The following is a 27,398-nucleotide window of genomic DNA, read 5'->3' as shown; positions in this document are numbered from 1 at the left end:
TTGTTTAGGCGCCTAAAGATGCAGGTAGGACCCTAGTGAGATTTTCAAAAGTACATAGGTGTCTAACTCTCACTGAAACCAAGGGGAATTAAGTGCCTAAATGCCACTGAGGAGCTAGGTATAGTGCTTTTGAAAATCCCCTAGGTGAGCACCTAAATACCTCTAAAAAAATCCAGCCCTGGGTCACTGGCCTCTAAGGAGTAAGAAGATTTTGAACTGTCAAGTTATTTACATTTCAATCCAGCTTTTCCTGTGGAAAACAAGATATTTATCATCATCTTACTATCTTCAAGCAAAAATACCTGCTGAAACCCAGAACACCCAGGCTTTTTGCCTCTGTGGTTAAATAGATATTTGTTTTTTTGTAATAAAATAGGGTTACAAAAGCTCAGCTTATGTGGGGTTTAAGGTTGGTGTAAATGATCTGTTGTATTATGTGCTGTGATGCCCACAGGAAATCGTCAGCTGATAATGGGTAGGCAGATGGCCAGTGAGGACTACTGATATTTCATTTAATTTTAGCTATGACTTATACTGTATTTAAAACAAAACAAAAATTAAAAGCTAAACAATCATGTACTAAATATCTTTGTTATGCTCATTTTCCTTCCCCTTTTCTCTCTGTTTGTTATACTCCCTTGTTCCAGCTTGTTTTAAGTCCTGCACAGAGCTTGTCCCGGGATCCACTCACCATTAGGGCACTTCCTCCTGGCCATTCTGGGATTAGCACCTTCCAGCGGCTGCACACACCTCTGGTAGCTTGTTGCACGCTCCGTTGCTGCTCTCTCTCCAGGAGCTACAGGTTCCACTTTGTGACTTGGCCCTCTGGCCAGCTCACTGTGCTCTTCCCCTTGCAGGTATCAAAGTCTTTCAGGGCAAACTGTCTCAGGCAGTCTGCGCTCCACTGTCTGGTCTGTGCCACTTCCCCAGTGGCTTTGGGGAAACCGGGGCCCGCCCTCTAATCTGGCTTCCAGTTCAGGGATCCTCTCATCAGCAGCCAAGGTCTGCACTATCCTATTCCTTGCTGCTTTTCCTAAGCCCTTCCTATCCTTTTTGGCTCTCCCTCCTCTCTGGGTTTTCCAGCCAAAAATCCCTTCTCCCAGGGAGTAACTGTAGGCTGCTTGCCGTTGTGACCCCAAACACACCTCCCTTCTCCCAGGGAATGACTGCAGACTACTTCCCCACAGCCTCCTCTGCTATCAGCTGCCTGTCTTTATAAACCTCACCCAGCTTCTTCCTCCTCATCCCATCAGGGGATTATTCAGCTGTAGCCTGTCTGGTTAAATGGCCCCGCTCCTCAACTTGGCCTACATTAACCCTTTCAGGGCAAGTGTGGGGTAGAGCTCAATGCCAGTGCAGGAGTCCGCTTGCACGTAACTTCTTGCAGGATCAAGTCCTCAGGTTGTATATACTTTAGGGAAGGGAGCATGTCTTTCTATATGTTTGCATAGTTTAGCACAATGGGGCTCCAATTCTGATTGTGGTTTAATACAAACAGTAAATAATATTATCGATTTAATTTATCACTGTAGTACAGTGGTGGGCAACCTGCGGTCCATCAGCCCGTTAGGGTAATCCGCTGGCAGGCCGCCAGACCGTTTGTTTACATTTGCACGGCCGCCCGCAGCTCCCAGTGGCCACGGTTCACCTGGCTGCCACTTCCCGCAGCTCCCATTGGCTGGGAATGGTGAACCGTGGCCACCGGGAGCTGCGGGTGGCCATGCAAATGTAAACAAAAAGTCTGGTGGCCCGCCAGCAGATTACCTTGACGGGCTGCGGGTCACAGATTGCCCACCACAGCTGTAGTATCTGAGTCTTTTAAAAGCTTTCCTAATAACATGCTTTTTAACATCAGATGAGAATCAGTTTAATGGATTAGAACTCAAACAAATGGGAATACAATTACATTACTATACACATTATATCTAGGTGACTTTTAAAGAAGTAAGATACAATGACTGAGCAGTAGAGAGGGCTGTAATACTGAAGAAAATTTTGCAATGATTTTTTCAGATTTCATTACAGTCTTGCCCAAATTATGCAATCCCTTTTTAATGTTCTTTGTCACACAAGCAGGGCAAAGAAATGGAAATGCCATTCATATTGTGAGCTCCTTGGTTGCAGTACAAGGAGAGAGGCCGTAGAAATTTTAATCTTTTTAACCTAATTTGTGGAGAAAATTACTGTTGCCTGTTGCAAAATACAATTCTGTACTAATGTACCTTTGGTCCCCAGTTTCAGTCCCAGAGTCCAGTTTCAGAGCTACTCATTTACATTGCACATACTGATTTTATACTGTATAGATGCAAGCAACAAAAGATATGGTGCCATGTCACTTGGTCTGATAAAAACTTACGTTTACAAGTTTTCCCATCATCACGAAGCTCATATCCTTCAAAGCACTGACAAGTATAAGATTTTTCACTGTTTACACACAAATGTTCACAACCAGGGTCACTCAGTGCACAATAGTCCACTCCTGCAAATGATTGGAGTTATAAAAAGAAGTTAAAAATTCAAGAATTCGCAGCTGGTCATCTCTAACACAGCTGAATGGCATCTGAACAAGCAAATACTGTATTGTTTGAACAATAATTCAGTTCTTTATCAAAAATAAATATACCTTTAAGAAACAACAAAGGAGTTTTTAGGTATGATTTAGAGTGAACCCTGTGGGCAGAGATGAGAAAAGCTATCTTTCTGTTTGTAATAGCTCAGAAAAGAGTCCAGATACTTCAATATTTTTTGAATAAACTATAAAGATATTTTGCTAATGATGCATATAATACACAGTTACAACCACAAGGTATCAAAACAACAGAGGTTTTCTTCTAAACATTCACCTTTCATTGATGATTCTGCGTACATACTCAATGTGAAAGCATGAGGTGGGTGAATCCCAGAACTCTCAGTGTACCTGATCTCATTGACTTCAATGGATTCTGGATTAGATCATGTGAGCTTTGATGCTGAACAATAATTGACACAAATCATTTTAATTCAGTTACATTTGTCGTCTTGACTTTCCTACGGATTTTCTTTTCTTTAACATGAGACCTAGTGCTCTCCGAGTTCCATACTTGTGAGCTTTGCTGCATATGGAGTTCCATTTGCTATTGTTGCTAGAAGTCAGAGCAGAAGCCAGTTTATCACTAGGGTGTTCCCGGTATATATGACAGCAGTCTCTTGATTCAGAAGTGATATATATTAAACACATCTATTCAGCTGCTCATTTAACAGTTATCTGAAAGACCCAAAAATATTTTATGATAATCTAAAAAGATTGCCCATGTGATTTTAACAGGGTCGGCTGGAGCTCAGGAGCAGAACAAAGTCTGTTCCCAGATAGGTGTGCAGAGAGGGGTAAATTGGCAAGTAGAGGAAATACTCAAGAGGGATCAAATTCAGTGTTCAGAGGAGTCCAGGAATCACTGTATAGCTTTAATGCTTCTGATGGGAATCCAAGTAATACCTGGAGGAAACTAAATCACCAGAGTTTAAAAACATCTTTTCTACTACCAAGGAAACAGAACTTTCCATTGGAAAATTGATACAACTCTTAAAACAGCAACTCAGCTGCTTCCCTATATCCATTGGTTCCGCTAGAAGCAGTGGAGCCATCCCTCTCCTCTTTCTGCCCAGAAGGCAGGAGTTCTGTCCTGGTAGCATTAGTTACCCCTCTTCTGTAGGGGTGGATGGATCTCTGTGGACTTCAGGGGGCAGGAGAGGGTGGAGCAAAGGCGTTTCCACCCTCTGATTTGCATTATCTTCCCCTGGATCCTCTCTGTGACTGCAGCTGTGCGGTTGCAGGGGGACCTTGCCAATGGCAGTTTGACTCTTGCTGAAACTTTATTGCCCAATGGCAGGGAAAGCAGCAGAGTCAGGAGTTGTCCATGCAATCAACGGCTTGGGGAGATGGGGAGGGGCTGGTAGAGTGCTGCCAAAATCGATGGTGAGGCCTGCCAAACTCCTCTAGTCAGTGGGGATAATTCCAGGAAGAGTCAGCAAGGCAAAATTCACTGAGTTTTCCTTTCTCATTGGCCCCTTCTGCAGATTTTTACACTAGAGCGGGCAATTTACCCTACTAACTCTATTAAACTGGAGTGAATCTTAACTCTCATTAGCTATATTAAGAATAGAAACATTGCTAGGGCAAGTTTAATTTCTGATGTATTGGGGCTCCTATGAAAGCTGCATTAGTGACATCTCTACCTAGGACTTTAAGTTCCTGAATAAAGAAGAAAGTCACTTAACATAATGTGTTCATCCACACGCAGGGCTTCCAGAGCATAGGGTCCATTGATTGGTACGTGTGTCCACACATGCAAGAGGGGTAGAAGATGATGAAAGCAGCAGCACAAAATTTGTGAAAAGGACCAATGAGCTGGCTGGCTTTAGAATAATATCTACAATAGATCACTCACCAAAACCCTCCTCTTCAACAGCAAAGAGGACAGGATAAGAATGCCCAGTAACATCTTCCTCCCTGCCAGCAGGAGAGAAGAACAGACAACCAGAGATCCCGAGTGAAGGGTAAATGAGACAGAGGCCTTCCCCACCAAAGAGATTTTAGAGCTGCAGCCTGAAGATGGACACTAAGCTGCTATCTGCAATGCAGTCTGCTATCGGTCACTGACCTACCTGTAGAGAGATCCCGGAGCCCAGGAACTGAAGAGGTGTGTCTGGGGGGGAAGGCACATGGAGCAAGAGCACTGAAAACAGATTTTCCCAGGAAGCACTTATTTGGTCTCTCAGAACACAGGAACACCTGACTGCAGATCTCTTAGGGGACGTGGTCTTTGTTGGAAGATACATATTTAATGGAGAGTGATGATGCATGTTCTTTGGAGGGCTTTGTACATACCTGTATTTTGTGGATGATGGATAGCATAGCCTATGTTGTGTAGGATGCCTGACTAGATGATCATAATGGTCCTTTTTGGCCTTAAAAATCTATAAATATGTATCGACAACCAGGAATGGGAGGATTTTTTGTACATATATGGGGCGTGAAGATACTTGGGGAGCATAGACTCTTGTAACTATATTTCTATGGTCTGTACAGTCTTTTATTAATAGTTCAGCTGGGGTTTTCAAAGGAACCTGAAGGGAGTTAGGTGCCCAAATTTCATTGATTTATGCGCCTAACTTCCTTAGACTCTTTTGAAAACCCCAGCCTTTGTAATTTCATTGGCCAGTCTTCTATTTCTAATTCCATCTTCCTGTAACTGTCCATGCACAGGTGCCAACTTCTAGTTTGCTCTGGGGGTGCTCCACCCCTGCTCCGGCCAGAGACCCCACTCCACTCCACCCCTACTCCACAGACCCCCCCCCACCCTGTCTCTTCCCACCCCTGCTCCACCTCCTCCCTGAGGCCCCTGCATGCCCACCCGCCACTCTATGCCCTCCCCCAAGTCCCTCCCCAATCTGCCAAACAGCTGTTTGGAGGTGGCTGCCGATCAGCTGTTCGTCGGTGTGGCCGAACAGCTATTTGGTGATGCCCCTGATTAGCTCCTGGGGGCACCACCAAACAGCTGTGGCTGGTGGGGTGCTGAGCACACACTAGTTTTTTTCCATGGGTGCTCCAGCCCCGGCTCACCCATGGAGTTGGCGCCTATGTGTCTATGAGTACTCAGAATTTGTTCTCATTATTCCATGCATTTTAAAAATGCAGAATTCAAGCACAAATTGAAGATTCAGCGCACTCCCTATATGACAACGTACACGCTCAGCAATGGCAGAAAAAACGACTTTCAATTTGAGCTACTTCAAATTTACAGTCTCAGCTGCTCAACTGGAAGCACAGTTTGATGCAGAATAAGCTATTGTCTCTGCTTTTCTTAAAGTTACTAGGAGTTCTTAGTCACTGGGTGAGAAGCAAATATATTGTCTTGGATAAAAAAGTGGCTAGGAAACAGAAAGCAAAGAGAAGAATTAAATGGTAAATTTTCATCAAGGCAAAAGGTTAGCAGCAGGGTGTGTCAAGGTTGTTTAATATATTTACTAATTATCTGTAAAAGGGGGTAGATAGTGAGGTAGCCAAAATGCAGATTACTTAGTTATTTAGGTTAGTCAGGACCAGAGAGGCCTGTGCGGAACTTCTGAAAGACCAAAACAAGCTAGGTGAATGGCCAATATGATGCCAAATGAAATTCAGTGTAGCTAAACGCAAAATAGTGAACATTGCAGGAAAAAAATCGAAGTCCTTAAAAATTTGTACACTTTACAGGGTACTAAATTAACTCAAGAAAGGGACCTGGGTGTCACTGTAGACGTCAATACATAGCTGTGGTCTAAAAAGCTAACAAATGTTACAGCGCGTAAGGAACGGGATGGTGAATAATACGGAGACTATTGTAATGCTATTATATAAATTAACTGTGTGCCGTCATCTGTAATACTGTGTGCAGTACTGGTCATGCCATCTCAAAGAGGCTATTACAGAACTAAAGGAGATTCAGAAAAGGGCAACAAGAAAGATCAAAGGCCTAGAAAAACTCTCAGATAAAGAGACATTGAAAAGATTGGGACTGTCACCTTAGAAAGGAGACGAATAAGAGGGAACAAGATTAAAGTATATAAAATAATGAATGGTGTATAGAGAAGACAGATCAACCGCTTCTGTTCTCCCTATCTCATAACACAAGAGCAAGGGGACATTAAATAAAATTAAAATGTGGAAAGTTAAAAAATCACTAAAAGGAAATACTTTTTTGTACAATAAGTAATAAAACTGTGGAACTCTCTGCCACTGGCAGTCATTGAGGGCAAGAACATAACAAGAGTCAAATTATTCAGAGTTGTCGCAATTAATGATAATAAAATTTTGTTGTAAGGGATATCAAGCCTCATGTTTTAGAGCTTATGTCAATCTCTAACTATTATAGACCAGGATGAGACCTAATGTGGGGGACAGATTACCCCACATCTGTCTACTGCAGGGTTCTCGCATCTTTCTCTAAAGCATCTGGTACTGGCCACTGTCAGAGACAGAATACTGGATTACATAGACCTTGGGTCTGATACAGTGTATCAGTTTTATGTTCCTAGTGTTTATTTGCTTCCCTCCGCTTTAATTCTGATCAAAGAAATTATCAAGAAACTTACGTGTGCAGGTTTTTAGGTCTTCATTAATGATGAATCCTTCAGAACACTGACAGACATATGAGTCGCCTGTGTTCAGGCACAGCTGCTCACAGCCATGGTTGTTCTCAGCACAGTGATCCACTCCTAATGGGTTATGTTAGGAATTAAGAAAACACATTAGAGAGTTAAAGACCAAAACCATGACATGGTACTACGTGCTAGAGAATCTTTGTACATATGATTATCAAGAAAAAAAACCCCATAAACGTTTGCACTTATATAGCTATCCCATCTAAGGATCCATTTGAGAAACATGAGTTAATTTATCCTTATAACAGCTCAGTGAGGTAAGTATTTATTATCCCTATGTTACAGACAATGAATGTAAGGCACGGAAAGGTTACGACTTGCCCATAATCACACAGGGAATCTGCAACAGAGTTGGGAATAGAGAACCCAGGAATCCTAATAGTGTTGTGCCTTAACCACAAGGCCATGCTCTCTTTTTCACACACAGAAATCTTTTCTTTGTTCACCACATGTTTTTCTCAGCCAGTAAATATGAGTGTTAATCATTTATGAGTTTCAACTTATTCCACAACAATTAGAGGATTATGAGTAAATTCTGTTTAAACTGACAGATACAGTAATTTAAAAATATTCTTTTGCTGCTAGGTTCTATCTGCTAACGCCAAAATATGGGTGTGGTGGGGCGGCTGCCCCACCCCCATGCGAAAGGGGACTAGAGTAGGCCAGAGCAGCTGCGCAGGCCAGCAGCCAATCAGGGAAGGGCCTACTGAGAGCCAATGAGGGCTGAGATTAGAGCCAGCCAATCAGGGCTAGGCTGGGCCCTATATAAAGGCTGCACAGGAGAGCAGCAGGGAGTCTCTCCCAGATCTTCAGAGGGGAAGGTCTGTCTCCTGAGCGAGGAGACCAGCACCTGGGACAGCGCAGTGCTGGGCAGGCTCGGGGGAAGAGAAGGGAACTCCAGCCCAGTACCTGCCAGGCTGCAGACCCTGATAGAAGGGCCCACAAGGTGCAAAGGGGCCAAAGGGGAAGCGGCCCAGGGAGGGGAGATGGACAAGGGGAGTGAAGGAGGTCAGGGCGGCTGCTCCCAGAGGGCCCCTGGGCCAGGACTCAGAGTAGAGGGTGGGCCTGGGTCCCCCCCTTACCCCTTGTATTGCACCTGGCTGTTGGAAGTGGCATAGCGGACTGCACCAGACCCCTGATGGAAGGGGTTAGACTTTGGGGTGTGGTTGGCCACTGCAGCTGTGGCAAAGTGAAAGACTGCTGTTAACCCCCCCCCGGCTCCCCCCCCCCCCCCGGCAAGGGGTGAGGATGGACAAGGGGGCACTGCCGGAGGGCAGTGGCCTGAAAAGGACGCTGCCGAGCAGGGAGCAATGTGGGTCCGGACACCAGCAGAGAACAGATGATGGATGGGACACCACCAGCAGAGGGCACGCCCCATGGACTGAGCTAATTCCCGGAGCGACCAGCGGGAGGCGCCACGGTGTGAGTCCCAACCCCGTCACAATGGGACACTTAAAAATGGAGAGTGTAGGGGACTTAATGTAACCACTTTGCATTTTATTGATTCTGTATTTGTGATGGAAATGGTCTCTTTAAAAACCAAATATATGTGTGAATTTGAGTTTAAAGTCTGCACTGTGTCTCAAGAGACACAATTGTGTAACAAGAGACAATTGAGAGGTATGGTTGATAGTTCATAAAGCAAGATATGTGCTTGCATGAATGTGCAGTTTAACTTTGCTGATTTTGTAAAAGTACAGAGCAAAGCATTTTAGCAAGAAAAAAATCTTAAAAGATTTTTATAGCAAACTTCCCCCTTAACATTTTAGACTGGACATTCTTCACTATTCTTAGTCACATGGGTGAAATTCACCCTAGCTCAACTTGACTGAAGTCAGTGTTACCCAATATAAATGTTGTCTATTATGTCTCAATTCTGCAGAGCATTTACAGATGCAAAAATTTACTGGATTATCAGTCATGTCCATATCCATTTGCTAAGATGAATAATATTGTGTGAGATTTTTTTTTAAATTACATAATATATATATATATATATATATATATATATATATATACACACACACACAGGAATCTGCCCAATTTAACATCAGACATAGTTACAAATACTGTTGGCCTGAACAAGTGAAGCCGAGATTTAAGTTTTCTACTAGTTACAAGAAGTTCCAGTTGGCACATTCTCCTTTTTTCCATAAGTTTACATCATCATAAGTGGAGCTGTGCTTTGGGGCTGTTGTACAAGAGAAATGCGAAACAACTAAAATAAACAAACCACTATCCTATTTGGCAAATTACATTCTCAGATCACCATCATCTGTTACAAAGAAGAGATGCCCATTGTAATATGTATTATTAATATCACTTTTAAAACCTAAACATTCTAGCTTCTCACACTAAATCTTTCCTTATGTTCTTTCAAGTAACAAAGTAATCACAAATCTGCCCATCACCAGGCTTCTGGAACTACAGTAACTATAAATTTAGGTCAACATGTTTTGATACCTAAATCTGCAAAAATAAAAACTGTAGTGCTAAAAAAGAGAAAAGGGCCAAGATTTTCAAAAGCGACCAGTAAATTGGGTTGCCTCAATTGTGGAGTGCCCTATTTGTGACACCTCAAAGGGGCCCAGTTTTCAGAAAGAGCCAAGCACCTGCCCCTCTGAAAATCAAACCAAGTTGTATAATTTACTTTTATTACAATGTATCAAAGTTTTCTTGTTTGCTGCAGAATCCATCAACATTTTCTTTTGATCATTGAAGATAATCATTTTCTTAATTATGCAAGTCTTTGGGTACTTTTTTCCAAATGGCGTAAGTAAATCAAGAAAAATTGCAGCTCTCTGCATTTTTAAAGTGCTGATTTAAATATGCAAAATGGTTCTGGGGAAAACAATATCTTTTGACAACTAAGTGATTGCAAATATACAGGGTTGGCATGATTTTTGGTAGAATATCATTCCTTTAGCAGTATTCTCATTACCATATAGCAAGGGATGTATTTATATCAGATAGACTTCAGAAGAAAAAAAATAAACCAACCTTTGAGGGGGAAAAATCATTAGGCGTGTAAACTGTCTAAATTTCAGCTAAAATTGGATGTATTTTTAACAAGCACTTCAAATAGGGTGACCAGATGTCCCGATTTTATAGGGACAGTCCAGATATTTGGGGCTTTTTCTTACATAGGTGCCTATTACGCCCCGTCCCCCACTCTCTGTCCAGATTTTTTACACTTGCTATCTGGTCACCCTAACTTCAAAATATGTCAGGCACTCCTGTTAAATAAACAATTCCTGTTATAAAAATGTTATAAGACGATACACTTGTTCTCCACGGGGTGGACATATGCAGGCATTTTACCAACATTACCTCACTAGAGCTGGCTCTTGTTGGACTTTACAGTTACAGCAGCTTACATAGCTCTAAAAGATCCCAGAAGGGCCCCTGGAGAGTTTCCTTGTTCTTTTCAAAACTCAGCCCAATGCAAGAACTAATTGCTGCAGTTTGTGTGAAACACTCACTTCTGCACGTTTTGCCATCACGGTTTAGGGTGTATCCACTATGACATCTGCACACAAAAGAGTCTTCTGTGTTAACACATTCCTGTTCACAGCCATGTTTACCCAAAGCACAGAAGTTTATTCCTGTGGAGAGAGAGGTTAAAGAATACAAGCTAAGTATGCTGATTACTGAACAAAACATCATGCTTCTTAAATGGCACTAACTTCCATGTGACAGACAGTTAATAAAACTGTGGGAAGCAGCTGATCTGGTGGCCTATTAGTAAAAATGTGCAAGACTTTGCTTTGATCCCCATACTTTTTCTTTCCCCAGCCATCAGAAGTAACATCAACACTTTGGGGAGGAGGAGTGCCTGGTACTGCTCAGCAGTGACACACACAGTTTGGCTTAGAAAAGAGGAAGTAGAAAAGTTGATGGATTGTTTTATTTTATAAGTCTGTTTAATGTGAACCATGAAGTAAAGTGTTTGGGAATGAAAATACTACCAAACTGAAGGGCTGATCCAAAGCCCACTGAAGTCACTGAAAAGAATCCCATAATTCACAATTGTACTCCTGGTAATAAACATTATGCTTGGAAATGTTTGCAAGATTGGACCCTTTGTTCCTGTGTTCCTCTAGGAACACCTGTCCTGTAAAGTCCTGAATATAATCACAATGCTATGTACAATTATAAAAATAGCAGCAATCCAGACTGCTGTTAAAAATGATACTGGTACATGAAAGCACATACCAAAACACACATTTTTTGTGAAGATGAAAGACATTTAATCGTGTTCCAAAAGAGGCTATTTCCTTAGTTTTACTCTATGTGAGTTTACAATTAGAGAAATATTAATACTACCTCTTGCTCCTGGCTTTCATAGTGCTCAGGTACTAAGGAAAGCTAGCTGCTTCACCTGTGTGCAAGTTCTATATACGCCTTAAGAATCTCTCCTGATGCATCTGCTTTGATGCAAGCTTGCTGGGTCCCACACCAGAGGAGCTGCGTCATAGAAATGTAGGACTGGAAGGAACCTCAGTAGATCACCTAGTCCCATCTCCTGCACTGAAGCCTGGTTTACACTACAAAATTAGTCCACCTAGCTGCGCTTCTGTCTATGCTTAAATTTGTCTCCCACTGATGTAAGTGCCCCTTTATGTGAACATAGTAGAACCAGCTCCCCGAGCAGCGTTGAGCCAAGGTTGATGTATGAAGGTCAATGCAGTGCAAATGTAGACACTGCATTACCTATGTTGACCCTAACTAGTCCTCCAGCAGCTGTCCCACAATGCCCAACACTGACCGCTCTGGTCACAATTGTTAACTCCATTGCCCAGAGGTCACGTATATCACAAGCCCCCACTCCTTTAAAACCCCTGTGAATTTTTGAAATGCCTTTTCCTGGTTGTCCAGTTTGGTGAGCACACTTCTATCTGCTCTCCTTTGTTGTGTGCAACTGCCAAGCTGACCATGCCTAGGGTTACCATATTTTGAGCCTCCAAAAGGAGGACACTCCATGGGGCCCCGGCCCCGCCCCGCCCCCACCCCAACTCCGCCCCCTCCCCTGCTTCCCGCGAACATTTGATTTGCGGGAAGCCTGAAGCAGGTAAGGGGGGTAAGGGGGGAGGAGGCATGGCCCAGTCTGGCCCCCCCGGCGTCTCCAGCCTGGGTCGGCTCGGGCCCTGGGGTGCCGGCCCCGGGCCCGGCCCCCGGCCGAGCACCCCCGGCCCGTCCAGCACTGCCGGTCCCCCGGCCGAGCACCCCCGGCCCACTCAGCATCGGCCGAGCACCCCCGGGGCCCCCGGCCCAGCACCGCCGGCCCTGCATGTCCCAATTTTCCTGTACATGTCCGGCTTTTTGGGATTTTCCCCCGGACGGGGATTTGGAGCCCAAAAAGCCGGACATGTCCGGGAAAATCCGGACGTATGGTAACCCTAACCATGCCAGCTACATGCTCCAGATGCACTCCTGCCTGGAGTAGATGGGAGATATTGGATCTCCTGGGCCTATGGGAAGAAGAGGCTATGCAGGCACAGCTCCGAACCAGCTGTAGAAACATCAACATCGATGAGCAGCTTGCTCTGGGGAGGCAGAAAAAGGGCTATGACAGGGACCAGCAGCAGAGAGAGCCATGAAAGTCAAGGAACTGTGGCAGGCATATCAGAAAGCCAGTAAGGCCAACAGTCAATCTGGTGCCACGCCACAGACCTGCTGCTTTTACACAGAGCTGCATTCCAGACTTGGTGGAAACCCCACCACCATCCCACACACCATCATGGATACCTCTGAGGAGCCCGAGTCACAGGCCCCTGCTGTGACCACAAGGTGGAGAAGTATAGGGGACAGGTGACGGGGAGGTCCAGTAGTGCTGCGACCCAGGACCATTTTTTGATTCCACCGCAGTCCAGCTAGTCCTTGCAATCAAGCATGGGTGAGCCCGATGCAGGGGAAGGAACTTGAGTAAGCATGTAAATGAAATTCCCATTCAAGTTACAGCATCCCCAGCTTTGCTGGACACAGCTATCAACTTTTCATTAATTCACTCATACTACAAGAGGTAGTGATACAACAAAGAGATGCAATTGCTATCTGCTTTTCATTCCCCTCTAGAGTTAGGCACGGGAGGGGGCCATGTGGAGCAGTTTGTTTATGTACACAACGATCTCTCTTGAGTCCTCCTGAGAGATCTCGATGAAACTTCCCTGGAGGTACACTGCAATCCTCTCCCGAAGGTTTCTAGAGATGGCAGCCTTATTTTTTCCTCCGTGGTAGGACACTTTCCCATGCCAGTCGGTGATAACTTCAGCAGGCACCTTTCAAATACACAGTCTAGCAGCATTCAGACCCAGGTGACTTGAAGACGCCAGCAACAGTTGTTCTCTCTGTGCCTTTGTTACCCTCAGGAGTGAGATATCAGCCAAAACCACCACCATCTGTGGAAAAGGGTGCCAGTATTCAGTGCCAGTGCCCTATACTCATAGTTTCATGCAACTGAGCAATTCCCTTCTTGTTTCCCTCACCCCTGGCAGCACATACTCACCATGGCTTGAGCAGAGAGTGGCACCAGGCACAAGCACTCCAAAGCAGAAGTGTCAATAAGCTCATTTTGTTTAACACTCTAGAGCAGCAAGGGAAGGAGGGAGTGCTGAATCGGAAGTTTCACTTTCCATTTCTATTGTACTGACAATAGTACCTCTGTGTGTTTTAGCTGCAGCTGCTGTGGCCTTGAGAGGTTCCCCCTCCACACCAGAAGTGGTGCTCCACCGTCTGCTGCTGCTCTGTGAATGCCACCAATAACCTTGAATTGGTTCTCGCTATGTCCCACAGCAAACTGACCACCATGTTCCCTGCAGTTCTTCTTGCAGCTCTATAAATACCGGAGAACGGTGTGTACTGTGTTTGCAGTGCTCATGACAAAAGTGCAGAGCTATGCAATCTTCATGCTTCTGCCAGAGACTCCAGGCAGTGACAAGTCCCATGCAGGTTCACAGGAAATTGAAAATAGGTGCAAAAATAATGGGATAAAGATGATATTATGGGATGGATAATAGTGCATTATGGGAAGTTGACCCCTGTTCCCAGTCACCCCTATGCGAGTTGTTTCTGCCAAAACTACCCAAAAGCCAGCGTGCTGAATGGTGGCAGGTTGCACACTGGGATACCTACCCATTGACACAAGCACTCCTGGAGAGTACACGCAGCGCTTATGCAAGGAGACAGGTATGCACATGCACAAGTGATATACTAACTGCTGCGACTTTATGCAGACGTAACTTGTGTTAGGAAAGCTTTGTAGTGTAGACATGGCTTAAGTATTATCCAGACCATCCATGTTAGTTATATTTCTAACCTGCTCTTAAAAACCTCCAGTGATGGAGATTCCACATCCTCCCTAGAAAATCTGTTCTCTACCAAGGTCCATTCCCCATTTAGGAAGCTAATACAATGGAGGCTGTTTTCTAAGTTTTGTAAGAAACTGGGATGGTGATTTAAAGGAGTGGTTCTCAGCCAGGGCTCCAGGGCCCCTTGGGGGGCCGCAAGCTGGTTTCGGGGGGCTGCCAAGCAGGGCCAGCATTAGATTCTCTGGGGCCCAGGATAGTAAGCTGAAGCCCCACTGCTTGGGGCTGAAGCCCTGAGCTCTGTCACCCAGGGCTGAAGCCTGAACAATCTAGCTTCACGGGGCACCCTGTGGCATGGGGCCCAGGCAATTGCCTGACTTGCTATCGCTTGATGCCAGCTCTGGCTTTTATATGCAGAAAACCAGTTACTGCAGCACAGCTGAGCCATGGAGTTTTTATAGCATGTTGGGGGGCCTCAGAAAGAAAAAGATTGAGACCCCCTGATTTAAACTCTGTAGTGTTTAAAATATGAATGTAAACTGCTTTTAATAACTAAATAATACATCCCCTACTTTTCCAAAATTAGTCAAAGGCATCTGTCCTTGGCTACAACATAAATTTGAAGTATTTAGGCCAAAACCACTTGTGTTACTACAAGCCCAAATTAGAAAATTTCAAAGAAGTAATGAACGTCCTGGTTTTGAGCCATCATATGTCCAATAGTACTCCCGAGAATTGCTTCAAACTCTTCAGAAAAATTGTAATGTAGTGTAAAATCTGGTCTGTGAAATATCAAGGAGTTTGGTTTAGTTTTTGGCAAAGTTATGGGGTGAAGGAAGGGGCTGAGGTTAAAAATCAACCTTAAAATAGGTTTGTTTCAGCCTTCACTATGGAAGAGGCTATGATCTTTCCATAAAGTCAGCCATATAGGTTTTCAGAAATAAAAGCAGGTGAACTTTATTAGATATAGTAGGACAACTTACTTTTGCAAGTTCTCTTATCTGGATTAAGAGTAAACCCGTGTTGGCATTGACAAAAATAGGAATAATTTGTATTAACACATTCCTGTTGACAGCCATGGGTCTGCAAAGCACAGTAATCTGGTCCTGTAAAAAGAAAAAAATGTGCAGCAATGAGGAACATAGACAAATAAATTAAATTAAAAACAATTACCTCAGTTTTTTTCAATGAGCATCTCTCTTTCTGGACACACTCCTGACACCTTGCCATACTGTCTCAAGCTGTGAAAACAGAATGTTCCATTTTCACACAGACTATAATACATCATACACATTTTTAATGAACCCTTGGGGGATAAGTTTTCAATGGGAGGATGTACAGAAATGAGTGTTAGTATTTTTGCGATTTTTGCAGCTAAATACCCATAGAGCACTGAAAATGTATCAGTTGGTTTTCTAATGAATTACCTGGTAATATTATTTTACTGCATGCAAGTTAGATATGATTTATAAGAAGAAGTGTATTAGTGTGCTTTTGGCTGCCTTTCACTAGATTAGAGCATTACTTTATCTGAAAAATCAGGGTCTGAACAACTCAGGTTTGTTTGCTTTGCAGTTCCCTCATTTAAGTTGCTCATGAGATGATAGTCATGAAGATTTATAGGTTTCAGAGTAGCAGCCATGTTAGTCTGTATCTGCAAAAAGAACAGGAGTACTTGTGGCACCTTAGAGACTAACAAATTTATTTCAGCATAAGCTTTCGTGGGCTACAACCCACTTCTTCGGATGCATAGAATGGAACATATAGTAAGGAGACAGATATATATATATATATATACACACACATACAGAACATGAAAAGGTGGAAGTAGCCATATCAACTCTAAGAGGCTGATTAATTAAGATGAGCAATTATCAGCGGGGGGAAAAGTCTGAAATGGGCCATCTGGATTATCACTACAAAAGTTTTTTTTTTCTCCTGCTGATAATTGCTCATCTTAATTAATTAGCCTCTTAGAGTTGATATGGCTACTTCACCTTTTCATGTTCTGTGTGTATATATATATCTATATCTATATCTCCTTACTATATGTTCCATTCTATGCATCCGAAGAAGTGGGCTGTAGCCCACGAAAGCTTATGCTCAAATAAATTTGTTAGTCTCTAAGGTGCCACAAGTACTCCTGTTTTTTTTTTTTTTTTTGGTGAAGATTTATAGGCAACCACTATCACCAATGTATAAAGTATGTTAGAAAAGGAAGCTCACTGTGCAGTGATCAGTGGGATCCATGTACACTTAGGGCCTGATTCTACACCAGTGAAGTCAATGAGATTTTTGTCATTTACTTCACATAGAAGCAGCATTTGGCCACTAGGATCTCACTGGTGACTTCAGTGGAGTTACTGCTGATTTCTACCAGTCAGAGTTAATCACTAACATTTCATTCCTGGCAAAATTAGAGAAGAGGGCAGAGGTTAGTTCCTTAGGATCAAATTTTTAAAGATAGGCTGGCTGGAAAACATGAATCCAGTTTGTGAAAATTGTTGTGGTTTTGATATGTGGTTTCATTCCTCATTGGAAGAAAACTGAGACCCTTAAAATTTTTTCATGAAAAACACAGAGAGGCCTGCCCATGGCAGAAGAGCCAATAGTTTGGGCACTTGCCTGCGAGAGACTCAGTTTGACTCACTGCTCTGAATCAGTTACTCTTAATCTCTCCTTCTAGAGCTCTTCCACTCTGAATCAGGCAGAGCAGGGACTTGAACCCAGGTCTTCCACCTCACAGCTGAGTGTGCTAATCACTGGAATACTGACTATTCAGGTCCTGCTCTTGTCTCAGAAATTCCATCTTGGACCTCAGAAACATTCCCAAGGAACATTTCATCACAACCAATTTGTTTCCATGAAAAGTTTTGGTTTTGACAGATCAGCATTTTCAGATGGAAAAATGTTTTGCTAAAAAATTCTTGACCAGTTATTGTTTAGGCTCCTAAAGACACAGGTAAGTGCTTATCTGCATCTGTAGGTGCCCAGTTACCCTTAAAAATCTGACCCTTAAAGGAGAGTCAAAGGTTACCTAGATAAACTTTGTGGTGTAAAGACTGTCTTTTTGATATGTCAAGTATCAGGGGGGTAGCCATGTTAGTCTGAATCTGTAAAAAGCAATAGAGGGTCCTGTGGCACCTTTAAGACTAACAGAAGTATTGGGAGCATAAGTTTTCGTGGGTAAGAACCTCACTTCTTCAGATGCAAGTAATGGAAATTTCCAGAGGCAGGTATAAATCAGTATGGAGATAACGAGGTTAGTTCAATCAGGGAGGGTGAGGTGCTCTGCTAGCAGTTGAGGTGTGAACACCAAAAGAGGAGAAACTGCTTCTGTAGTTGGATAGCCATTCACAGCCTTTGTTTAATCCTGATCCGGTGGTGTAAAATTTGCAAATGAACTGGAGCTCAGCAGTTTCTCTTTGGAGTCTGGTCCTGAAGTTTTTTTGCTGTAAGATGGCTACCTTTACATCTGCTATTGTGTGGCCAGGGAGGTTGAAGTGTTCTCCTACAGGTTTTTGTATATTGCCATTCCTGATATCTGACTTGTGTCCGTTTATCCTCTTGCGTAGTGACTGTCCAGTTTGGCCAATGTACATAGCAGAGGGACATTGCTGGCACATGATGGCATATATAACATTGGTGGACATGAATCAGTTTAGTCTAATCCCAGGCTAATCTGAACAATGTTCTGACTTCAAAGCAATTGCAATTTGCAGTCCATTTTCTTCATTCTTGGTTTGGTTTGCAAGACACAAAAGAAGTCCAGTTTACAGAGAAGTGGTTTGGTAAGTTTTAAAGTTATTTATGTTTAAATTCAGCAAGGGCATCCTGAACTGAGCTGATCTTAACCAATGCTGTCCTGGCTCCAGCCAATTCTTGCTTGGCTGCTGCTTCTTATTCAGTATTCCCTGCCCCACTACATCTATCTAACGTGGGGTTTTTTTCAAATTGTAGTTTCGGGAATGTCTTTTGCACTTTAAACTGATTTAAAGTAGTTAAAGCATCTTGAACAGGCTAAAATGCTCAAGAGGTTTAGATCAGGGAGGGATAGCTCAGTGGTTTGAGCACTGGCTTGCTAAACCCAGGGTTGTGAGTTCAATGCTTGAGGGGGCCACTTAGGGATCTAGGGCAAAATCAGTACTTGGCCCTGCTAGTGAAGGCAGGGGGCTGGACTTGATGACCTTGTAAGGTCCCTTCCAGTTCTAGGAGATAGGATATCTCTATTTATTTAGTTTAAATGCATACAACAGTTTAAAACTAATATCAGTTAATCCCCATAGCTGATGTAAAGATTTAACTTGCTTTAAGCTTTTTTATGACATTTTGAGGTCTTTGATAAGTTTAAACTGGAAAAAAAAATCCCACATTCTAGAATCCTCCACAATTTTGGGGGAACAATGGATCTGGATTGCTGCCCAAGCAGTGGGAGGCACTTATGCTGTACTGAGAATATTTCAAACAGCATGCTTATGTGGATATATATACACACACACAAGTATAGAAATATGTATTTCACATAAAATTGTAATAGACCTGCATCTGACTGGCACCTGCCAAGGCTACCAGGGCCTGCAAGTTGCCAGCTACATTGACTGGCACCAAATGTACTCTGACTAATAGTGTTTCATTATCATACCGCCTTCTATTACAATGACAGGGTGTCTTAGACACCCATGTGTTTCTAGGGTTGTATAAGACTCTTTGTCATATTGTACTGCATTATTTCATAAACTGTATTTGTTCACACTGTTAAAAATATGGGCTAAATTAATCACTTGTATAAGCAGTGTAACTCTACTGAAATTAATAGAGCTGCACCCACTCACACCCACAGCAATTAAGTTTCTTTATCATAATCCAGATATAGAAAGAAGCGGAGTTAATGTTGTACATTCAACCTTTCCTTTTACATTTTCTGAATGTGGCATACTTAGCTATGCAACCTTAACAGTGCCTTAACACAGAGCATTTTGCATTTAATTATTAAACTTGTTTTATAAACAAAGAAAATTTAAAAATTGTGTTTTATAAAATTAATATGTTTTTCTGGTCTACTGCACGAGGAAGGAGGACACTCAAAATAAAGGACTCTGGCAATCCAAAGGGATCATGCAACATAAAGGCTTTTGATTTTACTACCTAGGGAGAAGCATGGCCTCATGTTAAGAACTCCTTGTCCCCAGAGAAGGAGGAAACTTCCACTGCTTTTATTTCCTATGGCTCCAGGAGCTAGTCCATCCCTGACATTCTACTGAATGTCCTCAGCATCTTCAGGAACAGCAGTGGGAGAATCACAACTGGAAATTAGGAGGTATAAGGAGAACAAATTTATCATAGTACTTAAACATTCATCACAACTTACTTCTGCAAGTTCTTCTGTCTGGATTTAGAATAAATCCTTGATGGCATCTACAGTAGTAGGAGTCATCCACACTTACACACTCATGTTGACAACCTTGGTTATCCAAAGCACAAAGGTCTACAACTGAAAAAGAAAACAAGAAGAGTACATAGAATTAAGATAAACGGAATCAAATAAAAATATGATTAAATATTTATATTATGGCAGTGGCTAAGAGTCCTGATCAATGTCCAGGGCTGTACAAATAATGAATTCTTATATAGGCTTTATTACCCTCCACCCCGTCCCGATTTTTCACATTTGCTGTCTGGTCACCCTAGAAACAGGCCAACAAATTAGAGCAAAGTTGAGGGAAAAATGGAAAAACTTTTTTTTTTTAAAGATTTATTATCAACAAGTAACATATGAGCAGACATGATTCAGACCACTTTATTTGCATTTGGTCCCTCATTACTCTCTCTCTCTTAGTTGGTCTGTCTTTTTAGACTGATCTTTTTGGTGAAGGGATTGTGCCTTCTTACGTCTATACAGCTTCTAGAACATTAGGAGCACAACTGAAAAATAAATAATAATTCATACAGGACCTATATTTCTCCAGTTTTCTCACTAAAAGATAGACTGTGCAACCCTTATTCTTTGGGGTGAGCACACGCTCATAGGAGCAGTCCTATTGGCTTCTACTAGTGGTTAGCTTGCCAGTTTCTCTAGTGTAAACAGACCTTGGTGACTGACTGTATGTGGCTGAAGTGCTCTCTTGCCAGTTGCACTGTTGTAATATTTTTCATATACAAATTAACCACACTCTAGGCCAGCGTTTTTCAAATGCGGCCACCAGGGGCCTTTCTTGTGGCAACAGCCTTCTAAGCAGTGATTAGAATTAAGGGTGGGGAGCAATGGCCCCTTCCCCGGGACCGCCAGCAGGGGTTGGGCCCTGCCCCCGTCTGGAGCTAGAAACGCTAGAGGAGCAGGCAGCCGGTAAGTTCCCCACCTTCCTGGGGCCAGTGGGGCTTGGGCTTCTGGCTTCAGCCCTGGGGTGGTGGGTGGCAGGTTCTGGTCATGGGGTGGCGGGCTCTGGTCCCTGGCTGCAGGGCTTCAGCCTGGACCCCAGGTTTTGGGAACTCTCCCTGAGCTCACCCCCCCACCCTTATCACTGCTGGCCCTGCTGCCTCCCCTGTCTCCCCATCCATTGCCTCTGGCCCTTGCTGCCTCCCTACCCGTCTCCCCATCCAGGGCTTACTTTGTACCCCAGCTTGCTGGCATTGAGTATTTTGCTGTGAAAAGTGATATTTGAATGTTTGTTAATATCGCTTTTCACTGCCTCCCAGCTAGCTACCAAGTCTGCTTCTGTGAAAAATGATATTAACAAACATACAAATATCATTTTTCACAGCAGCACACTTACTAGGTAGCAAGTCTAAAACAAGGTAAAGAACACGTAAAATCATGCAACCCGTGGGTTTGGTGCAAGCAGACATGGGTCAAAATGACCCTTTCTGGATGACGTCACGCTGAGAGCTTAAGTGAATGATTTATGAGGGGGTAAATGTTGATTGAGTTTTGGTCTGGGTCTATTGTGCAGCCCCTCCTTCCAAATTATTAATTAGGAGAAAATTAGTAATGACATGCCCACAAGGCATATTTCTGGGATATGAGACTCCTTTGAGAACAAAAGGGTATATATGCTAAGCAAAGTAAAGTAGTTAAGTTAGTGTTCCCCAATTAACATCTGAAGAGGTTTGAGACTGTGAGATAGAAGTCCTCGGGATGACCTAGACCCTGCTTTGGGGGACGTTTAACAGACCAAGTACCTAAGAGGGGAAAGAAGAGAAGAAAAGTCTCCATCTAGAATTGGTAGCTATATCTGCTTGTTTGCCAATCAGGATACTGTGTAAGGCCAATATAGTTACTGAGGGTTTATGCTTGGGGCGGAGCTAAGGCTTGTAGGAAAAGATGAGTAGTGTGTAACTTTAACTGCTCTGTGATTCTTTCTCAAATAAATGACTGTGCATTAAGCATATTGGTTTCCAAATTCTCACTGGTACCAGTACCGGTAACACCTGTCCAGTTGTGGGCCATTTAAAGATCAATTTCAATACCTGGCATCAGTGCAAACCTGGTGTACATAATCAGCTAAAATAAAAACATGGTACACAAATCAGAAGGAAAAGGTTAAAAGATCTTTTTACCTATTATTTTTCTGTCTTTTTATTGGCCTATTGGTATTAGGGAAGTAACATCTTGGCCATCACATTTTGACCCCTTTGACTGTAAATCTTTAAATACACAGTGCATCAGACTTTTCCTTTGATCATGCCTATTTTGTAATAAATCATTTGCCTAGTAAATACTATCCACAAAAATGAATGATACTTTAATATAAACTAATGAACACAGAGAGTTATAGCTCCTGATTGAATACTGCACATATTCACATTTACAGGATTTTCCACAAGGGATCGGCGTGCATCCTTGATGACATTTGCAGAAGCAGGACATTTTTCATAATAACATATCCATTTTAAAGTCTGAAGTTGCTCAAATCAGAGAAATCAGTTCTTGCAGATCCACTGCTAACAGGAATAGCAAGTTAGCCAATCACTCTTTTCTTTGCAAAAAAATGTAGAATGGCTGATTTCTACATAGTTTTAATACGTTATGGAAACATATTAATGATCATATATTGACCCATGCATATGTATTGTAGGGATTCAAAAAAGTTAAAAGAGAAATCATGTATACGATGCAAAAAAATAAATAATCTACAAACAGAAGTGTAACTAGGATGCTTTGCGTTTACATTTGAACCTGCCAGCACTGGCATCAGCGTGAACAGCATGAGTTAGGGGATTCCACCAAAATAAGTATAAGTAAGCAGTACTTGAGAGATCAAGTGGATTTAGGTCAGAAGGAAAATGCTAGATATAAGAGGGAATACAAGTCAAAACCAGATCATGCAAATAATTTGGAGTTGAGGATATGAATGCTTTGAACATTACCAAGAGAATCTGGAACTTGATTCTCCGTTTCAAAGGAAGCCAACACACTAGTGGGATGAAATGGGAAAAACATGAAAAATTAAAGATGCAGCTCAGTTCTGGGTAAAACATTAAAGACTTTATGGAGAAGTGGTGAAGAGACTGACAAGACAACAACTAGAATGTCGAGGCAAGAAATTACACAGAAATGTATTAATGTTTGAATAAGAAAAACATGTACTTTTTGTGTATTAAAGAAAGGATAGGAGCTGACATCAGAATAGAACCTATAAACAATCTCTAATGAAGCAGGTGCATTTATTTATATTTGTATTGCAGTAGTGTCCCAGGGTCCCAATAAGGATTGAGGCCCCATTATGCTAGTTGCTATAAAAATACAAAGGAAGACACAGTCTTTGCCTTGTAGAATTTATAATCCAGTTTAAGACAAGATGCTACAAGTAGATGTAACAAACAATAGAAGAAATAGTGAGGGAGGATGAGGACAACTGTGATAATAATAATATGGGGGTTATATAGGTTAGTTAATGTGACTACCTTTCTGATTCAGAGAAACTTAAATTGAATCTTTTATGTGCTTAAATACATATATATCCACAAGTTCCACTAGCCCTCTGTATTCAGCATTAGTGAGACCGATACTGGAATACTGCATCCATTTCTGCTGACCACATTGTTAAAAAGATGTTGAAAAACTGGAAAGGTGCAAAAAAGAGCCACAAAAACAATACCAGGGCTGGAAACAAAATGCCTTACAGGGAGAGACTTAGAGAGCTCAATCAGGTTAGTTTATCAAAAAGAAGATTAAGAGGTGACTTGACTATCTCGTATAAGTTCCTTAGGCAGAAAATACTGGGTATAATGGGCATTTTAATCTATTAGAGAAAGACATAATAAGAACCAATGGCTGGAAGCTGAAGCCAGACAAATTCAAGAAAGAAATTTATAATAGTGAGCGTGATTTACCACTGGAACAAACTATGAAGGGAAGTGGTGGATTCTATATCTCTTGATGTCTTCACATCAAGACTGGAGGCCTTTCCGGAGGATATGCTTCAGTCAAACAAGTTATTGGGCTCAACACAGGGGTAACTGGGTGAAATTCTATGGCCTGTTCTATACAGGAGGCCAGCTAGAAAGAATCCAACTTCAGAGGACAAGAAACTAAAATGGTACTTGAGTCCTAGGACCTATGGAGAAGCATCAGTAATGTAGCATGAAAAAATTCTGATGCATTCAATTGTGAAACAAGCAGATGAATGTCCTCTGAAAAGCCAGACATGGATCTGAACCGCATCTGCTTATGGGTGAAAATGAAACCCATATGTTTTATATCTTCAAAAAGTTGCAAATCCAGGAAAACAAAACAAAACAATGAGCTAAGAAGAATACTGAGGCAAGTAAATATTCCCATATTTAAATCATGAGACCAAGTGTAATTGAAACATTTCAAAGGACTAAACACACAATTGATTCATCTGCAAAGGGCACATAAACCATAGCTCTTATAAAAAACAAAATGGGAAATGGCATGAAAAATGCCCATTGGTATGGGCAATTATTTGTTTTACATACTGAACTAACATCCTGCTTCCTAGGGCATTCTAAGAAATTACTTAAGTGGGCTGTCAAGATGCAGATTGCATTGTGTTATGGGGCTTTAAACTGGCAAGAATTTAGCTGGAAAGAAAGTACAGCTGTGGAAACTTATTTCTTACAACTTGAGAGGAATTGTGGTGGGATTGCATATAGGGGCCTAGGCTCCAATTTAGGAAAGCATTTAGGCACATGCTTAACTTTAAATATCTGCTTAAGTCCCATTAATTGCAACTTAGCTTGGAGCATGTGCTTAAGTGCTTTCCTGAACCAAGGCCCAAAAGAGAAAGGCAAACATCTAGCACTTATTAGTTCTTCGACAGAAGATATCAGAACAGGATATTCTCCTGAAATATAAGACCAAGAAGGAAGGCTTGTGAGAAGGAAAATAGCCTGAAGAGCTAGATTACTCTAAAACATACTGTGATATAAGTATGGAAGAAGTGAAGAATGAATTATTTACAAAGTTTTAAAGACAAGTTTGTGTTTCACATTTAATATTTGTTTTCCTGAAGTTTCATTCTCTAGCTTTCCTCTTGAAGTACCCTGGGCCTAGGTTTGTTTCTTTACCGTCAATGGTACGAATTAGAGGCACAGAATGCCCAGTTCCTTTAAGGGAACTAAGCTTAGCCAACACATTCTACAGACAGACTTGATTCATAGGTGTAGCTTGACTTCTATATTTGGAGGGGCGGCTCCAGTCAGGCCAATGGGGCCACGTGCGTGTGTGTGGGGCAAATTCCGTGCCTGTCCACAGGGGTGCCATTTCAGGGGGGGTTTTGAGGGGGAAGGGGCAACTTTCACCATGATTCCAGGAGCTACATAACTGAAAACGCTAGGTTTTTTTGTGTGCAGATAATAGCTTAGAAATTATCTGACATGAGCACTGTATCTAATTCCTATATCAAGAAAGAAAATTAAATATTAGACCCACTCAGCTCTAATACTAACATGTTCTGACATCTTATGGCAAGTCACTTAAGAGGCACTGGTTAGGTTTAAAATTGTAATGTATATTCTTACTCAGATACACTTATTAAAGTCAGAAGTGACCATCATGATCATCTAGTCTGACCTGCACCTTGCAGGCCACAGAACCTCACCTACTCACTCCTGTAATAGACCCCTAAACCCTGGCTGAGTTACTGACGTCCTCTAATCATGGTTTAATGACACCAAGTTACAGAGAATTCACCATTTACACTAGTTTAAACATGCAAGTAGCCCATATCCCATGCTGCAGAGGAAGGCAACCCCCCCCCCCCAGGGTCTCTGCCAATCTGACTTGGGGGAAAATTTCTTCCCAACCCCAAATATGGTGATCAGTTAGACCCTGGGCAAGTGGGCAAGGCCCACCAGGAAGACACGTGGGAAAGAATTTGCTGTAGTAACTCAGAGCCCTCCCCATCTAGTGTCCCGTCCCCAGCCATTGGGGATATTTGCTACAGGCAGTCAACGATGGGCCGCATGGTATTGTAAGCAGTCCTGTCATACCATCCTCTCCATAAATTTATCAAGCTCAGGCTTGAAGCCAGTTAGGTTTTTTGCCCCCACTGCTCCTCTTGGGAGGCTGCTCCAGAACTTCACTCTTCTGATGGTTAGAAATCTTTGCCTAATTTCAAGCCTAAACTTGTTGATGGCTAATTTATATGCATTTGTTCTGGAGTCCACATTGATGCTTAACTTCCACAACGCCTCTCTCTCCTTGGTATTTATCCCTCTGATATATTTATAGAGAGCAATCATATCTCCCCTCAGCCTTCTTTTGATTAGATTAAACAAGCCAAGCTCTTTGAGTCTCCTTTCATAAGGTAGGTTTTCTATTCCTCAGATCATCCTAGTAGCCCTTCTTTGCACCTGTTCCAATTTGAATTCATCTTTTTTAAACATGGGAGACCAGAATTGCATGCAGTATTCTAGATGAGATCTCTCTAGTGCCTTGTATAATGATACTAACACTTCCCTGTTTCTACTGGATATATCTTTCCTGATGCACCCCAGGACCATGTTAGCCTTTTTTCACAGTTGCATCACATTGATAGCTCATAGTCATCCTGTGATCAATCAATACACCCAGGTCTTTCTCCTCCTCTGTAACTTCCAACTGATAAGTCCCCGGCTTATAGCAAAAATTCGTGTTGTTAGTCCCTAAATGCATGACCTTGCATTTTGCACTATTAAATTCCATCCCATTTCTATTACTCCAGTTTACAAGGTCATCCAGATCTTCTTGTATGGTATTCCAGTCCTCCTCCATATTGGCAATACCTCCCAACTTTGTGTCATCTGCAAATTTTATTAGCACACACACACACTTTTTTTTTGCCAACGTCAGTAATAAAAATGTTAAATAAGGTTGCTCCCAAGACTGATCCCTGAGGAACTCCACTAGTAACCTCCCTCCAGCCTGATAGTTCACCATTCAGAATGATCTGTTGCAGTCTCCCCTTTAATCAGTTCCTTATCTAACTTTCAGTTCTCATATTAATCCCCATCTTCTCCAGTTTAACTAATAATTTCTCATGTGGAACTATATCAAATGCCTTACTGACATCCAGATAGATTATATCTACCACATTTCCTTTGTCTAAAAAAATCAGTTATCTTCTCAAAGAAATATATTAGTAACTTTGTTACTACCTCTTGAATACAATTGAAACAACTGTAGAAAAATTTATTAAAGCTAATGTTAAAAAATTATATAGTACACAGGTTAAGAAAAGAGTAGCTGTACATCTGGGTATAGTGTTTAGATTAAAAACAAACTTTGTATTTGTGGATAAAGTCATAAGATACATAAAGTGCATAATCAGCAATAACCCAAATTTAGGTGAATAAATTTAAGAATACAGTTTAGATATTAGCATTCAAGTATTCGGATAAATCACTCATGAAAAGTTATACAGAGTTGGTTGTGGAAAGCAAATATAGCAATGAGTGAAGATTGTCCCTCAGTAA

At 42.1% G+C, this 27,398-nt stretch overlaps 1 protein-coding gene across 7 annotated transcripts in view; it reads right to left on the bottom strand.

Annotated features, from left to right (window-relative positions):
- MATN2 (matrilin 2) overlaps positions 1-27,398 on the bottom strand; it is a 101,370-nt gene that overhangs the window by 22,025 nt on the left and 51,947 nt on the right. For all 7 annotated transcript variants that reach the window (XM_005291635.4, XM_065582161.1, XM_042845083.2 and 4 more), the window contains 5 exons: positions 19,849-19,971; positions 15,464-15,586; positions 10,659-10,781; positions 7,108-7,230; positions 2,357-2,479 (listed from right to left, as the gene is read on the bottom strand). In XM_005291635.4, coding sequence (XP_005291692.2) covers positions 2,357-2,479; positions 7,108-7,230; positions 10,659-10,781; positions 15,464-15,586; positions 19,849-19,971 — 615 coding nt within the window. The remainder of the gene's footprint in view (positions 1-2,356; positions 2,480-7,107; positions 7,231-10,658; positions 10,782-15,463; positions 15,587-19,848; positions 19,972-27,398) is intronic.

The sequence above is a fragment of the Chrysemys picta genome, chromosome 2, assembly GCF_011386835.1.
Source record: "Chrysemys picta bellii isolate R12L10 chromosome 2, ASM1138683v2, whole genome shotgun sequence".
In the NCBI taxonomy this organism is placed as follows: domain Eukaryota; kingdom Metazoa; phylum Chordata; order Testudines; family Emydidae; genus Chrysemys; species Chrysemys picta.
The sequence above is the reverse complement of the archived record's forward strand: the minus strand, read 5'-3'. Positions and strand labels throughout refer to the sequence as shown.